The sequence below is a fragment of the Temnothorax americanus genome, unplaced genomic scaffold, assembly GCF_048541705.1.
Source record: "Temnothorax americanus isolate GAGA-0224 unplaced genomic scaffold, ASM4854170v1 Scaffold21, whole genome shotgun sequence".
In the NCBI taxonomy this organism is placed as follows: domain Eukaryota; kingdom Metazoa; phylum Arthropoda; class Insecta; order Hymenoptera; family Formicidae; genus Temnothorax; species Temnothorax americanus.
Window position 1 is genome coordinate 3,438,508 of NW_027509349.1, and position 17,608 is coordinate 3,456,115.

A 17,608-nucleotide genomic window follows, 5' to 3' on the forward strand; every position below is an offset into this window, starting at 1 on the left:
CCACCGGGATGACTCACCGGGATGAGTCACCGGGATGACTCACCCGCGCCGCTGGTCCGCGCCGCTGGTCCGCGCCGCTGGTCCGCGCGGGGGGGAGGAGGGGGTCCGCGTTCGCGTTCGCGGTCGCGCCGCGGGTCCGCGTGGGGGTTCGCGGGGGTCCGCGGGGGTCGCGTGGAGGTCCGCGGTTGCGCCGCAAGGTCCGTCGGGTCGCGGGGGCCTCGTTCGCAACAACGCCGTTAGGCGGCGTACAATGGGTAAGACTAACTCGATAGCGCACTGCGTAGGAGCGTGTATTTTTGTCGATGACGCATCGAACCTGTCGGGACACGTTCGTCGTAAACAACATTTTTCTAGGAAAAAAGGGGGTGTTATCTCGTAGACTAAATAATTTCCCGCTATTTTTTTACGACGCAGTACGTAAAAAAAACAAAGGAAGAAATGACGTCATCGGGACGATGATGGACCCGATGACGCATCGAACCTGTCGGGACACGTTCGTCGTAAACAACATTTTTCTAGGAAAAAAGGGGGTGTTATCTCGTAAACTAAACAATTTCGCGCTATTTTTTACGACGCAGTACGTAAAAGACAAAGGAAGAAATAATTTTTCAAGATTCAATTGGAGCGAGAGAGAGGGCAAAGGGTATATAACGAGGGATGAAGCGCGTCGAGCCGCATTAGTATACGATTTGAGAGCGATACATCGGTCAAAGAGTATCGAGATTTTTTGTGTGGTTAAACACGTTATCACGTACAAGTGCTGTGAAGTGATATAATAAAAGAACTGGTGCGAAAGTGATGAAACATGGATCAATTCGAGCAAACCGAACGCGATCTATTGGAGCTATCCGACCAAGTAGCTACCGTGGGTGAATATTTCACATGGACACTGCAATGCGCGGAATTCGTCGAGCAGCTCGAGACACGCTGTAGTGCCAAACGTCAGCGGCTCTCCGACAATCTAACGATCGGGCAAAGGCAATCGTTGGTTGCCCGAATCGCGCGACTCGAGGGTGTGAAGTCGCGATTGGAAAGACAATTTATCCATAGCGGTGGTAATTATGCGAATGCAGGCACCAGTGGCGACACGCGCGCGGCAGAACTCGTATGGCGAGAAATCGACGCCGGGTTCGAAACGCGAATAATGACCGGTGCGGTAATTAATACAGACCATATAGAACCGCGACAGTTTTTGAAAGACGCCTGCAGCGTAGTGTGCAAGCGAGTACGAGACATTATAAAAACACATAACTGTGTCAAAGTGAACACCGCGTTCAACGGGGAGTTTGTGGCGGGTGATAAACGTGCCAATAAGAGTATATGTACAAATAACATAGAACTCTGTGATACATCGCACTTGCATGATTGGTACGAGCTGCACGTTATTGAGCCCACATTAGCGAAACTCGAGGAGTTTCAGGAACGCGACAGTGGGTGGGCGTTGACTCGAATCCTCAATTTGACGGTGAGCGTCAACAAGTACAATCCTTTGCGCGCGGGGTGTCACTTGGAATTGTCTAAAGACATTAAAGTGAAGCGAGCTGTGATCAATGTGCTGTCTATGGACAATGCATGTTTTGCATGGTCAGTGGTCGCCGCCTTACATCCAGCCGAAAGAAATTCAGAACGGGAATCTTCATACCCGCATTATTCAAGGGTACTGGATTTACGAGACATTGAGTTCCCAATGACGTTGAGTCAAATTAAACAGTTCGAACGACTCAACGATATATCCGTCAACGTCTATATCATCGAGGGACAAAAGACGTCAAACGTGCTTCCAATACGGCTTACCGACCGCACGAGTGTTAAAAAACATGTTAATCTGCTGTACATGCAAGATCCGCGAGACAACAATGTTGGACATTTCGCGTGGATTAAAAATCTATCCCGTCTCGTGAGCTCACAATTGAGCAAGAAGAAGAACAAAAAATACTTTTGCGATCGGTAAGTACTTATATTTTTTATTAAAATATATATCATTTTTATATTTTGTGTATAAAAAAAATTTATATTTTATGATTCTTTTTTTGCAGATGTCTTCACTACTTTAGTTCGAGCGACAAATTACAGTCTCACACTGTGGACTGTCGAAAGATAAACGACTGCGCTATCAAACTACCGAGTGAAGACAACAAGTGGCTGTGCTTCAAGAACCATAGCAGGAAAGAGCGTCTTCCCTTCGTGGTGTACGCCGATCTGGAGTGTGTGCTGCAGAAGACACAACCGGAGACGGAACACGCGTCATACGCCTATCAACATCATCGAGTATGTAGTATAGCATACTACGTACAGTGCTCGTATGATGAAACATTATCAGCGTATCGATTTCGTCGCGATAACGACTGCGTCGCGTGGTTTGTCGAGGAACTCAAAGGATTGGCGCATCTCGTAAAGAACGTCTTGTTCGACATTGTATGCATGGTAGACCTAACGCGAGACGAGTGGGAGACATTTCACAGCGCGGCGCAATGTCACATATGTGAAAAACCGTTTGCGCCAAATGATAATCGTGTACGCGATCATTGCCACTTGACCGGGCGTTACAGAGGTCCAGCACACTCGACGTGCAATCTGAATTATAAGGATTCTCACTTCATCCCAGTAATATTCCACAATCTGTCAGGCTATGACGCGCACTTTATTATCAAGGAGATAGCTGTCGCGTTTGAAGGCTCAATCGATGTACTGCCTATAACAAAGGAAAAGTACATCTCATTTACTAAACACGTGAAAGACACCGCGAAAAGATCTGATTTGCGAAGCGATATAAAATTAAGATTTATCGACTCATACAAATTTCTGAGCGCGAGTCTCGCAAAATTGGCATCCTTCCTCGATAAGGATAAATTGAAAATTATACATTCCAAATTTTCCGCGTTATCCGACGACGATTTCGAATTATTGACGCGAAAAGGTGTCTTTCCATACGAATACGTGGACAGCGTCGAAAAGCTGGAGGATACATGTTTACCGCCGCGCGATTCGTTTTACAGTTTCTTGACCGGTGACACCGTATCCGAGAGCGATTACGCGCACGCCGCGAACATATGGCAGCGATTCTCCGTTCGAACTCTGGGCGAATACAGCGATCTATACCTGAAAACCGATGTCTTGCTGTTGGCCGACGTGTTTGAAAATTTCCGCGACAACTGCGTCGCGAGTTACGGGCTTGATCCCGCGTACTACTACACTTTACCAGGCTTTACGTGGGACGCGATGTTGAAACATACATGTATCAATTTTGAACTACTGACCGACGTTGACATGGTCATGTTTATCGAACGTGGTATACGCGGCGGCCTGAGTCAATGTTCCGGCAGATACGCGAAGGCCAACAACAAGTATATGGAGTCATACGATTCATCGAAACCGTCATCGTACCTAATGTACTTCGATGTCAACAACTTATACGGCTGGGCGATGTGTAAGCCACTGCCCTACGCGGAGTTTCGATGGGTCGAAGACGCGTCAAATTTCGACGTTAACGCGATCGCTTTGGATTCGCCAACGGGCTATATTCTCGAGGTCGATCTTGAGTATCCGCAAGATAATCACGACGCGCACGCTGACCTACCGTTCTGTCCGATGCGCGATAAACCGCCCGGCAAACGGCAGGACAAACTTCTCGCCACGCTGCACGATAAGAAGCGTTATGTCATCCATTATCGCAATCTGCAACAGTGCACGCGCCACGGTCTTCGCATCACTAAAATACATCGCGTATTACAATTCGCTCAATCTGAGTGGCTCCGCTCTTACATCGAACTCAATACAAAATTCAGAACACAAGCCAAAAATGAGTTCGAAAAAACGTTATATAAATTAATGAATAACGCTGTTTTTGGGAAAACAATGGAGAATGTACGAAATCATGTCGATGTAAAATTAGTGACGAAGTGGAAGGGTAGATACGGTGCAGAGGCAATGATCGCGCGACCGAATTTTCACAGCAGTAGCGTATTTTCAGAAAATCTGGTAGCCATCGAACTGCGCAAACTCGAGGTGAAATTCGACAAACCGATCTACGTCGGCATGTGCATCCTCGACTTGTCGAAGGTGTGCCTATACGAATTTCACCACGAATACATGTCTCCCTTGTACCGCGACTCGTGTAGAATCATGTATACCGACACGGACAGTTTGATTTATCATATCAAGTGCGACGACGCGTACGAGAACATGAAACATGATATAGTCAGGTTCGACACAAGTGACTATGCGGTAGATAACGCTTATGATATGCCTCTCGTCAATAAAAAAGTGCCAGGCCTGATGAAGGACGAAAACAACGGGGCCATTATGACCGAATTCGTTGGACTTAGGGCGAAAATGTACGCCTTGCGAGTCGATGGCAAAAAAGACTGTAAAAAAGCAAAAGGTGTAAAAAGCAACGTCATCGCGCGCACCATCACATTCGACGACTACACGCGGTGTTTGAACGATGAGATTGAAATGACTCGACCGCAGTCGTGTATAAGATCGAAAATGCACGAAATGTACACTATTAGCGAGACGAAAATCGCTCTGAGTCCGTACGACGATAAGCGATATATCGTGCCGGATTCGACCGATACGTTGCCGTGGGGACATTATCGCATACCTTTATCATAGTAGTTATCATAATAAGGAACAGTGAAGATTCATGTATGTATGTATGTATGGAATATAATGTATGTATGCATGTATGTATGTAATGTATGCAATACATGTAATAAAATGTATGTATGTATGTATGTACATATAAATGTATGTACGTAATGTATATATATATATGTAATATAATGTATATATGTAATGTATGTAGGAAATAGTCCTCAAGTAAATATCGTATTATATATGAGAAGGGATATTAATAAGGATATCGCGCACATGTATTTAGTATTTAATATTTTTTATTATATACTGTATATATGTATCACATATTTCAAACATTTTACATGTATCATTTTTTATATTAAGAATAAAATACAGTTTGCACGAATTAAATAACATTGTTCTTGTGTATCCAAGAGTTGTGCGATCCATCGAATCCCAGCCATTTAACGTAAACCTCGTCGCCCCTCCTGCGCAGTACTTTCTCCACGAGATACACGTCTGGATAAGTCGCGCAATGCAACTCGTGCTCGTAGAACCCTCCAGAGACGGATTTTCCACGATAGTCCTCGAGTAGATAGGTTACGGGATTGGTACGCTGCACTTTAACGATCTTAAACACCTCGGTGGTCCAATTCGGCGTGTAACCCTTCTCAAAAATTGTCTTGTATTTGCTGACGCGTACCGAGTCGCCCACTTTGAATTTTGCCGGGCCCGCGATCTTTATCGCGCTGTACACCGTAGCCAAGAGTCTTTCGGCGATCGCGGGGGTAACGTCGACGAGTCGCATGCCGATGGTTCGATGCTTGCGCGCGTTGTAATCCGACACGAGTCGCGGCAACGCGTCGACCCACTTGTAATTTCCGTTGAGCGTAAACATCTTCCACATGTTGTTCTTTAACGTACGATTGAATCGCTCGACGACCGACGCTTTCAACACCGAATACGTGGAATAATGATTGATGTCGTGTTTTCTGACGAGACGTTGCACGTCGGTGTTGTAAAATTCCTTCCCCATGTCGGTTTGTAGATTACTAGGGCACCTCTCGCTATCTCGAATTATCTCAGCGATAGCGTCAGCCGTCTCGCTGCCACCTTTACCCTTAAGCGGCACGGCCCACGCGTACTTGCTCAACACATCGATGACGGTGAGTATGTAGTGGTAGCCTCCATTGAAACGCGAGTACGGACGCATCTCGACGATGTCAGCCTGCCACAGGTCGTCGTACCCTCGCACTATGACATGTCTTCGGGGAAAATTTCTTCTCGCCGGAGCGTGCAATTCGTCCACCAACCGTCGCTTTTCGATATTTTTATCCACATCGGTCGATTTTAACGGTCTCATGTTTCGTTGTCGCCGTTTCTGCTTCTAGTGCATCGTTCGTAGCAGTTTCTGAACAGTTCGTAACCGCTTCTGAAGAGTTCGTAACCGCTTCTGAACCATTCGTAACCGCTTTTTAACCATTCGTGAATCGTTCGTCGTCGTTCGTCGTCGTCGTCAGTTAACTGCTTCTTACCACTCATCGTCGTCGTCGTCGACGTTCTTTAACCGTTTGTAGCCTTTTCTGTCTCTGCATAGTTCGCAGCTGTTTCTAAACCGCTTGTAATCGTTTTTAAGCTGTTTTTGAACCGTTTGACAAACGTCCGACAAGCGTTCTCGAACCGCTAGACAGCTGTCCGACAACCGTTCTCGAGTCGTTCGTTGCCGTTCCTCGCCGTCGTTAATGAACCGTTGCTTCTCTTCACTCGACGCCTTTCGATAGTCGTTTTTGCTGAACCGTTTGTCCATTGTTGTTGTTGTTGTTGTTGTTATTGTTCGTTGTCGCGTCCGATTCAACGGTACTCGAATGGCGAAGCTTGTTTATCGCAGTCCGTAACGCTTGCAGATCCTTCTCGAACGCAGTCAGCTTCTCGTCTGATTCTTTTCGTTGATTATTCAACATTTTAAAGAATTGATCAACGTACAGTTTGTTAACCGCGTCACCGTCAGTCTCAGGTTGCGCTAAGCGACAAATCTTGCGCGACTTTGAGTCAAAGTCCGTGGCGGCGCGACACAGAGCGTTATTGCGCACGAAATTTCTCATTAATCCGCTCCATCGATGGTACGAAATGGCGTTCGTCGCGTCTCCGCTGTGCTCGAACAATCCAAATTTGTTGATCGGCATTTCAACGCTGATTGAACGGATCGCCGTCGCATGGTTTAATTTATAATAAGCCCGGCTTCGCGAAGTTCCTCGATGATCGACATGATCTCGTTGTCGTGGGCATTGTTGCCAGCTTGACGCGAAGCGTCGAGCAATTGCAGACGATCCACCAGCTCGTTGGGGTCGTCCCAGTGCACGTAGTCGATCTTAATGTCGGTTAGCGTCATCGCGCGAGGCATGGATAATCCCTTTCCGGATTTTTTCTTCTTGGATTCGGTAGACATCAACGGTGAGATTACAAATCGATACTTGAATCCTACGTTGCCCTTTAGTCGCCCGAGAGGATCATGCTTGTATTTATGAGCACTCGTTGCCAACAATATACTCCTGTACTTGATCTTATCGTCCTCCGTGTAGATCGCGTCATCGGGTATTTTTTTGAAGATCAACTCGTAAATACCAGGTGTGCCGGTGTATCGTACGCCGTCGATATAAATGTTATCCGCTTTGTCCACGTCAAAACTTTTATTACCGAGCATCAATTTATTATTGCCGAGATAAACGCCGTACGCTATGTCCATCGATGGACAGGATCGCCCAAAACATCTGCGATGTAAATTCGACTCAGTGGACCCAAGTGATCTTCCAACGATTCTATAAACCATTTTCGACCCTCCGACGTTTGCAACCAAATATGAACGGTCGTCCTAATCGAGTCGTCCGTGGTTTCGAAAACATTCGCGGTTTCAAGAAATTCGGGACTTGTACGTTGCACGGTTCGCGTCGGTGTAGAGGTTATCGGTGTAGAGGTTATCGGTCGTTTCGATTGATCAGATTTACACGGTGTCGATGACAGATCCGGCCAGGAGTCTGATCGTTTCTTCTTTTTTTTCGGTGTAACATCCTCCTCCTCCTCCCCGCGCTGTTGAACGGATAGCGGTTCGATTTTCGCGTCAGCGTCGCTCTCCGTCGGCTCCTCTTATTTCACCGCAATCAAGCTCGAGTTGTCAACGATCTTTTTCAACGGCCCGATGAGAGGTTTAAAGTGCGTGTCCAACTCAATGTCCTTCTCGATCTTACCGGTCTTCAAAGCGCAAAGTTTCTTGCGAATCGAATTACTCGTCTTTGCAATCTCTTTCACGACCTTCTCGCGTTCGCGAATCGTCTCGCTTTCGTCGATCGCAGCCATCGCGGAAAAAAAAGCAGAGTGTCGATCTTTCTCTCTGTAATAACGCTAATGTTTCACCTCCGACGAGGTATCGGCAACGACTGATCGCTTTTACGGTATCGCGAACACGTTAAATCCTTTTCTGTATCGGCCGTTCGAAAGCGCGCTGTCCTTGTCTATCACTACGAATCCGTACTTTTGTTGCCAACAATCGTGGCACAACGAGCAAAATTTATCGTACGATATGTCGGTATTCACGTGATCGTTGTACACGTGTTTCAAAATGGTACCATCCTGTTTGAACAGGATCAGCAGATTCGCGTTGTCCCGTATCAGATGTTTAGGTATTCTCGCGTACGTCTGACAGAGATAGAAGGAGTCGACGCTCGAGTGCCTGCCCATTGAGAAATACTCTCTCACAGCGTCTTGCTTATCGCACGCCACGTCATCGAAGACGAAGATCGAGTTTGGACGTGCGTCGCTCGGTGGAATGACGTCACTGTTATTGGAGAACGTAAAATAGCCAATTTCGTCGATCGATGTCAACAAATTCTCCAAATATCGATATTTCGGCTGTTGCAGCGATTTCGAGTACACGTACACGTTTTCGAAACGTACACCGTGCGGACTTTCCAGCAAGCTGATCAGAACGTTGGTTTTACCGCAATTCGAAGGGCCGCAAATGATCGCGCGTATAGTAGTCGGTAACATCGTACCGTGCTTGCGTTTCTCCACGTTGCCCCCCATCGACCGTGATCTGTGGTCGCAATTCGTCACGCGAATCGCCAACGGTTGTCGCACGAATATCATTTCTTTCCACACTGCCGACTTTCTGGCTGACTCGAACGCCTATTTATAGGCGAGCGGAACCGCGAATCGCTCAGTAGCAAAAATGTTCGTCCTACTGTCGAGATCTTCCGATATTCGCGACTTGAGCGCCGAACAGCTGCAATTTGTGCCGAAAGCCGTTCTGCTGCAAACGTGCGGCGATCACGTCCACTACGTGTGGGACAAGCTTCCGGAACATTTAAAGGCGGATTTGGAGGTTCAGACATATCGTCGCTGTTACGAACATTACAATCGACCGTGTCAGCGAACGCACATCGACGGTCCCGCGCCAATGATAAAGGATTGCGGCGAATGTCAACGAAAAAAAATGGTGGAGGCCTGTTAAATCGCGCGATAAACGCACTTCCGTTTGAATTACACATTCCCCAGCTATCAATTTTGCGGTCCGGGAACTCGTTTACAAGAACAATTGGCGAGAGGCGATCAAGGTATTAATCCATTGGACGCGGCGTGTCGCGAGCACGACATAGCCTATTCGCGTAACCGCGATCTCACCGAGAGACACGCGGCGGACGAGATACTCGCTGCGAAAGCGCGAAAACGCATTACCGCGAGAGATTCGACTCTCGGAGAGAGAGCTGCCGCTACAGCCGTCTGGGCGACCATGAAGGCTAAGACGAAGCTTGGAATGGGTTTGAAAACGAAAAAATCGAAAACTGCGAAGAAAAAAAATCTAATGAAAAAACGGATACTTTCGACAGCGAAACGAGGCGGCGTATTGCCGATTCTACCGTTGTTGGGAGTTCTCGGTTTTCTGGCCGGCGGAGCGGCGGCAATCGTAAAGGCCGTGAACGATAACAAAGCCGCGCGGCGTCAGCTGGAAGAGATGCAACGTCACAATCGCGCCGCGGAAGGTCGCGGACTTTATCTCGCTCCGTACAAATACGGACAAGGGCTGTATCTCGGCCCGCACAAACGCGGGCGAGGAGTAGCGTCAAAAAATAAAAAAAAAACGTCAAAAAGACGTAAAATATGCCCGCGGGTATTACGACTAACGTACAATTGAATCGACTGGCAAGGCGTTTTCGCGTACCGTTTTTCAGAGGTGTCTTCATGCGTGATTCGTTAACGATCGGCGGTGTACGTCGAAACGAGAGCGGTATCGTGAATTTGGACGACGCAGCGGGTCCCGGTACTCATTGGGTAGCGTACGCGAAGAGGGAAGATCGAGTCGTATATTTCGACAGTTTCGGCAATCTTCGACCACCGAAAGAACTGGTGCGATATTTCGGGCCGAGCGTGACGAAGATCGAGTACAATTGCACGTCTTATCAGCGATACGATCAGAACATCTGTGGACAATTGTGCCTGCAATTTCTCCAGACGATCGACGCTAATTTAAAGCCTGACGGTGCGCCGTGGTGACTCAGTATTCGTTAACGGTTTCCACCGACATGTCTATAACGTTCACGCTGACGGGGAAGAGCAGCATCCTCGCGGAGCACTATTTTCCCGCAGTGGATCTGAGCGACGGTGACTACGAACTCGGTCTAACGTGCTTTGAGACTTATCACACGATTCCGAACGTGAATTCTTCGAACAATAAATTTTATTTCGACGAGGATGACACGGAAATTACGATTCCCGAGGGATCGTACGAGATACGAGCCATAAATGAGTTTTTGAAACGCGAAATTTCATGAAAACGCCCGCGACGCGTAAATCGTTCCAACGATGATCGTACGTCGGTCGCGAATATCGCGCGAGAGGCGACCATTCGCGCAAACAGCTACGAAGACGAGGCCGCGGAATACCCAATAGTGCTCCGCGCAAATTACAATACGATGAAGAGCGAGATCAAGTGCGCTTTCAGAGTGAACTTTAACAAACCGAACAACGTCGGATCGCTGCTGGGATTCTCGTCGAAGCGTATATTGCAGCCGAGACAGTGGCACGAGTCGGACGCGTCGATTAATATTATCAACGTAAACATTATCCGCGTGGAGTGTAACGTAACCGCGGGTGCGTACAGCAACGGCAAACGCGTTCACACAATACACGAATTTTCACCGAGCATACCACCGGGATATAAGATATCGGAAACGCCGGCGCAGATCATTTATCTGCCGATCATCGCGCGAAGCGTTACGGATCTAACGATACGCGTCACGGATCAAGACGGACGATTGCTCGATTTTCGAGGAGAAGAGATCACCGTCAGATTGCACGTACGACGACTACAGCGATAACGCGCGACGTGTGACATGTTCGTGTTGAACGACTCGGAGCACGCGACAAATAAGAATATCTTTACGACTGCGACGATCGACGATATCATCAAATCGACATTCGGTAGCGTTAAAACAGAGACGAAAACAGAGACGAGAAAGAAGCTCAACGCATTGAACGTTAAATTTTTACAATCTCTGGGATTCGCGGTACGAAACATCTGAACGATGACTGAAATTCTTAACATCGGAGGCGAGCCGGTCTTTGACGATCGCATCGTCAAGATCGAGACTCACACGTACAACCCGTACGCCAACACAACGTTCGAGTATAGCGACGAGATACGAATACCCATACAACAGCAGGATCTGTATACGTTGCCGTGCGAAAGTTTTTTCTACGTCGAAGGAACATTGACGGTGACCAGAGCAGCTGGTCAAGCCGATAACGTGGTATTGGGTACTAATTGCGTCGCGTTAATGTTTGACGAGATTCGATACGAGCTCGACGGTATGGAGATTGATCGTTGCAGAAACGTAGGAATAACCAGCACGCTCAAGAACTACGTTACGGTATCGTCCGACAGAAGCGTGATCCTGCGAAACGCGGGCTGGGAACAACATAATAACCCGAATGGATATTTCAATTTTTGCGTACCGCTCAACTTGTTACTGGGATTTTGCGAGGATTACAAACGTGTGGTGATCAACGCTCGTCACGAATTGATCTTGATACGAGCGCGCAACGACAACAATTCCCTGGTGGGAAGTCTCGCGTTGGAGCCTACTATCAAAATACTCAAGATACAATGGCGAATGCCTCACGTGGTATTGAACGAGATCAACAAGCTGTCGATGCTGCGCACCTTGGAAGACGGACGATATTTAAGTATGGGTTTCCGTTCGTGGGATCTGTACGAGTATCCCCTGTTGCAGAACACGACCAAGCATTCGTGGGCCATTAAGACCGCGACCCAGCTCGAGAAACCGCGATACGTCGTCTTCGCTCTGCAGACGGGTCGGAAGAACGTCATGTCCGCCAACACAAGCCGATTCGACGACTGCAACTTGACCAACGTAAAACTCTATCTGAACTTGGAAGTTTATCCGTACGACGATCTGAATTTGGACTTTGGTAAACACAGATGGGCGATTCTGTACGATATGTACGCTCGTTTCTGCAAGGGATACTACGGATACGAATATCTCGAGCCGAGTCTCACCGTTTCGACTTTTCTACGTAACGGTCCGTTTGTAATCATCGATTGCTCTCGCCAAAACGAATCCGTCAAAAACGCTACCGTGGATGTTAGACTAGAATTCGACTGCATGGAGAACGTACCGCCGAATACTTCCGCGTACTGTCTCATCATACACGACCGCGTGATTGAGTACAACCCGTTGACGAACGTGGTGCGCAAAATAGTCTGAATGTTCGCGGCAACGTCGACGTAAATATTTTCTCTCTCTTTCCATCAATCTCCGATACAATTATTGAAAGGGGTAAGGGAGGGAGAAGTATAAATCAGAGTGTCGCGAGACGGTTTGCAGAGTTGCGCGTCATTCCTCTCGAATGACGCATCGACGAGCGAGAGAAAGATAAAGAAATCTCGTCATGTCCGTACCAACGTTCGTGGACCTGCAAGGATTCCTCGTCGGGATGAAATTTGTCGTGAAGGAGGTGGCGGTGCTGAGAAAAGGCTGCGTTCTGACGCATCACATCTTTAATTACCCCATGCCGTGGAATCTCCTCACAAAATCCGACAAATCGTGCGCTACCTGGTTGATTCGCAATCACCATGGATTACGATGGGAAGACGGAAACGTGCCGTACAGTATGGTAAAACACCTGATTACATCGGCCGTGCTTGGTATAGAAGAAGACAAAAAAAGAAGACAAAGAAGACGATGACGACGAGATGCCGACTCTTGTGTATGTCAAAGGATGCCAAAAACGAGAATGGCTGGTCGATCTGCTGGAGAATTATGCGCGAAAAAACCTAATTGTCGAGACTCTGGATGCGCATTACGAAGATATCGAATCTTTGAATAAACTAGATGACACCAATACCATGCGATGCGGAAAACATAAAAAGAATTGCGCGTTACAAAATGTAATAAAACTATTTAACTGGTGGTCGCGCGCGACGCCATAACGATTTGCGATCTTTTTTTAATAAATAAATTATATATAACTTTTTATAATGTTTTATTTCTTACTCCCCTTCCCCTCTCCAATCATCATCGTTAGAGTAGGCTTTACTTCCCCCTCTCCTAAAAAAAAATTCATTGCGCAGTTCTATAAACATTATTTCCCCCTCTCCCTTTCCCCCACCACATCATTACTTTGGGAATTGTCGCGTATACTCGATCAATTTTATATGATCAGTCTTGTCGCGATCGTTTGTACTGACGGTCAACTTCTCAGAGTCTAGAGAGCGAAAATGTTCTCCTTTGAAGGATGCAATAGCAGCAGCAGCAACAGCAGCAACAACGGTACAAAACGCATGAATACCATGAATTATTACGTGCCGATTCACGACGTTGAAACTCATGAAATGTAATAGGTAAGTTTCGTTTAGGATAAAAAAACAAAACCTACCCCAGTTTTTATATCTTAGCAAATTGTAATACTTACTATAAATAAAACTAATTTCATTTATTTTATACAGCATTTTGTTGGATCGTCGCGCGGTTCGTATACTCAGCAGACGATACGCGCTGACAGCTATGGAATACAAATTCCTCGAAATTGGTATCAACGTGGGTCCACCGAGCTACGTGGTGATCGCCGTTGGAGATCCTCGCCGAGGAAAGGAACTGCTGTTGTCTCTCGAAACATGGAAGGCACTATACGAGCAACGGCAAAATATTCAGAATTTCTTTCGCAATGACTTCAAAGATATTCATAGTTTTATAAACGTTGGACCACTAACGGTGAGAGTTTGTACAGTTAATAACATCAAACTCATACGTCTCGAATCTGCAAACGTATGCTTGAGAATGACCGAATCGACGATGCATCGTATGTTCGATCTCGATCGGTGCATCGATGCGAGATTCGATCGTTTGATCAGAATACTTGCAACGGTCGATGCAAAGTTTGCGCAGTTCTCCGATATCGCGTCCACTGTGAAGGATCCCAAGGAAGCGTCGAATGTAATATACGCTAGCGATGCGTTCAATATGAATCAGATCGTCGATTGTGAGCTCGCAGCTTTAGTTTTTTAGTATGTAATATAAATATTATGTAAAAAAAAGAAGTTAAATAAACATGCTTTTTTTACAACTAAATGAACGATGTAATTTCTTTGCGTGCATGTCCATCCCTACCTATATTTTATCAAATGTTGTTTACGACGAACGTGTCCCGACAGGTTCGATGCGTCATCGACAAAAATACACGCTCCTACGCAGTGCGCTATCGAGTTAGTCTTACCCATTGTACGCCGCCTAGCGGCGTCGTTGCGAACGAGGCCCCCGTGACCCGACGGACCCCGCGGCGCAACCGCGGACCTCCACGCGGCCCCCGCGGACCCCCGCGAACCCCCACGCGGACCCGCGGCGCGACCGCGAACGTGAACGCGGACCCCCTCCTCCCCCCCGCGCGGACCAGCGGCGCGGACCAGCGGCGCGGGTGAGTCATCCCGGTGACTCATCCCGGTGAGTCATCCCGGTGGTATGTCAAGGTCAACTCCCCCCTTCCCCCCACCCCGCAAAAAATCCGATATTTTTGTGTAACCCGATACCCCCCCTCCCCCTCACCCCCCACGAAATCCAATATCCTTGTGTAACCCGATACCCCGCCCCTCCCCCCACCCCTCACCCCCGCGTTATCACCATGTAACCTAATACCCCTGCGAAATCCGATACCCCCCTCCCTCACCCCTTCCCCCGCGTAATCCGATACCCCCCCCCTCCCTCACCCCCTCACCCCCCGCGTAATCCGATACCCCCCTCCCTCACCCCCCCTCGGAGCTCCCGAGTTAGAACCCGCCTAGTTTAACTACTTATTTGGCCAACATTATAGATTAGAACCGGTCACTTTGTGACAATAAGCTTTTTATACTCAAAAGTTAACTTAGAACCTTAATTTTTAAACACTTTACACAAAGAATCACAAAACTTAAGCAATATTGACCGTATAGTTTTTTTGTAATATTATTCAGAAGTTGAACACTTTTAGCCTAACCCTTATGGAGAAAGTCGCACCGAGGTAGATTATCAGTGGTTTAGTACACACTTAGTTTTCCTAGGACTTTGAAAACTAGCATTTTATAAATGAAACATCAAGGATTGTGTAAATACTTTAAAAATCGGACTTTACCGTGTGGATTGAAGGCTTTATCGTCACAAAGTTCAGGTCCCAGCGTAGAATAAGCGATTCCCGAGTCGTTGATGACGCTCTCATACCTCAGTATATGCTTGTTAATATTCTATACACTAATAATTGACAAAGAATATAGCACGTAAGTAGCATCTACAATTCATTATACTAATATTGCATATAATTCGGGATCGCTGTAATGACATTTATTTCAATCGCATTTTTGATTCACAAGTAATGATCAAACCTCCTTAAATATATTAATAATTTTTATGCAATTAATAATGTTTTGTGACTAATTACTAATTTGCTAATTCAATAAAAATTTAATTTGTTGTTATTGCTAATTTTGTGAATAATTAAATAATAAAAAATAAAAATTTTTGTCAATCTCTGCTTAACACTATAAAATGCGTGATATTGGTACAAAATTACCTTTTCAAAAAAGGTGAAAAAAAGCGCCAAGTACACGCAATGTATTTTGTAAATTCAAAAATCTAACCTAAGTGCATGGTAGGCTTTATTTCTCTTTAACAATATTAATTAAAATTTTCAAGCAAATTTAATGGTACACATTTAAAGAGTGTTCCTTCAGGTACAAAATTGCTTAAGAAAATTTTGCTGTATGTCGCTTAATTTTGCCCCCAGGGAAGAAAAGTGATGCAAAGACAAATTTTCAAATTGAAAAATGTCGCGGCAAACTCGACACTTTGCCTGATCAACACAATTTGATCTGGAACTTATTTTTTATTGTCTGAAACTGAAAATTCATTGTTTATCGTGTATTTGGAAAGTACAAAAATTCGGAATTAAGTAAAACAATCATTGAAAATAATGAGAACAAAACTTGTTGACCTTTCAATTATTTTCATCTAAACTTATGTCTGAAAAACGAATTTATGTAAGTAAATTCGCGATCGGATGTGCACACATATTTGTCATGAGCCACATGGCTGCATGACAAGCATCGTTTGTTATTAGGAGCCGATGAAACGGCGTGGTGTCGACTTTGCCCCGAACCTCGTTTTTCACTTCTTTTTTACTCCAGAAACATAAAAATTTTGAAAATATGCAAAAACTATTATCGGATTCGTATAGAGCATCAAATTTCCCATAAAAATTATAGGTTCTCAAGATTAAAGCTCGATGAAAGAATATAAATTTTTGAGAGATCAGAAAATTACTTTTTACTATCAAAAACACTTATATAAAAATTACACCATAACTCAGAATGTCACCAAATTCCGTTTATAATACTGGCACATAAAAACGCATTTACAGTAGGAAAAGCAAGTTTCTACGATAAATTTAAATTGGCAAAAAGTCTTAAGTTTGCCCCGGTGTCGAGTTTGCCGGTCTCCCCTACACGAAATAATGAGCTGAATCAATTGGTGTAAAAAAAAACATTTCTGTTAAAAACACAGTTGTTAAAAAAGAATATGTAATTATAATAAATACATATTGCATTTTAAAGATAGTACACCTGATTTCTTCTATTGCTTGAAGATAGCCAAAACGCTGATTTTTTTAAATCTATGCTCAACTTACATAATTTGAGCGATATAAGAGTTATATCTAACACAGAAGATTGATTAATTTTTCAGAACATTATTTATGAGAGACGAGGAGGCTTACGATAAATAAGCATCACCCTGATTCGTGACAAATAAGAGGATGATTCACAACAAATTCCTTGATTCGTGAGAAGCAAGAAGACTCATTACACAAAAAAGCACCGCAAATTAAATATAAAATTGTAATGTAACCTCCACGTGGTAAATTCTGGAAATTACAATTTTGTAGGCCAATAACAGACATATACAGGGTGTCCGGTAATAATCGCCGAAACTTTTGTATGCAAGTAAAGTCAGTTAAACCAAGTAGAAAAGTCTTCTTTGTCACTTGAGTTGACTTAAGTAACGTAATTTTGTGATGATATAATTTTATTAAGGAGAAATAAAGCTACTACTTAGGTTAGATTTTTGAATTTACAAAATACATTGCGTGTACTTGGTGCCTTTTTTTACCTTTTTTTAAAAAGGTGAATTTGTACTGATATCACGCATTTTTGTAGTGTTAAGGTGATGCTGGAGCCGTCTGTATAACCGACAAAATTACCATTTTCTATGTTATCGACCTATATCTATCCTTGTATAGACAAGGATATTGACAAAGATAGCACCTACATTGCACGCACACATACGCACTAATTGTCATATACACTATACTCTTATATTAGACTTTTAATCTCGATTTGGAGGGTTCATCAATGTTTTTCTTGTTGTGCAATTCAGGAAAACTCGTTTTCACATTTGTATCAATGGTATATCTTTTATATGAAGCACATCTTGTGATA

At 45.1% G+C, this 17,608-nt stretch overlaps 3 protein-coding genes across 3 annotated transcripts; all 3 read left to right on the forward strand.

Moving 5' to 3' along the window:
- Nucleotides 1-3,097: 3,097 nt before the first annotated feature.
- LOC143897775 (uncharacterized) lies at nt 3,098-4,713 on the forward strand. The gene has a single exon (XM_077406665.1). It carries the CDS (start codon nt 3,220-3,222, stop codon nt 4,612-4,614), a length of 1,395 nt encoding a protein of 464 aa, XP_077262791.1. The 5' UTR covers nt 3,098-3,219; the 3' UTR covers nt 4,615-4,713.
- A 6,440-nt stretch (nt 4,714-11,153) lies between these two features.
- LOC143897660 (uncharacterized) lies at nt 11,154-12,356 on the forward strand. The gene has a single exon (XM_077406465.1). The coding sequence runs from the start codon at nt 11,154-11,156 to the stop codon at nt 12,354-12,356; it is 1,203 nt and encodes a 400-aa protein (XP_077262591.1).
- A 184-nt stretch (nt 12,357-12,540) lies between these two features.
- On the forward strand, nt 12,541-14,157 carry LOC143897661 (uncharacterized). The gene is made up of 3 exons (XM_077406466.1): nt 12,541-12,796; nt 13,386-13,485; nt 13,592-14,157. Exons 1-3 carry the CDS (start codon nt 12,541-12,543, stop codon nt 14,154-14,156), a joined length of 921 nt encoding a protein of 306 aa, XP_077262592.1. The 3' UTR covers nt 14,157.
- Nucleotides 14,158-17,608: the final 3,451 nt, after the last annotated feature.

Coding starts and splice junctions, on each gene's coding strand:
- LOC143897660 (XM_077406465.1), top strand. CDS start 11,154: ATGACTGAAATTCTTAACATCGGAGGCGAGCCGGTCTTTGACGATCGC.
- LOC143897661 (XM_077406466.1), top strand. CDS start 12,541: ATGTCCGTACCAACGTTCGTGGACCTGCAAGGATTCCTCGTCGGGATG. Junction 12,797..13,385: donor GATTACATCGGCCGTGCTTG/GTATAGAAGAAG, acceptor TCTCCTTTGAAG/GATGCAATAGCAGCAGCAGC. Junction 13,486..13,591: donor GACGTTGAAACTCATGAAAT/GTAATAGGTAAG, acceptor TTCATTTATTTT/ATACAGCATTTTGTTGGATC.
- LOC143897775 (XM_077406665.1), top strand. CDS start 3,220: ATGTTGAAACATACATGTATCAATTTTGAACTACTGACCGACGTTGAC.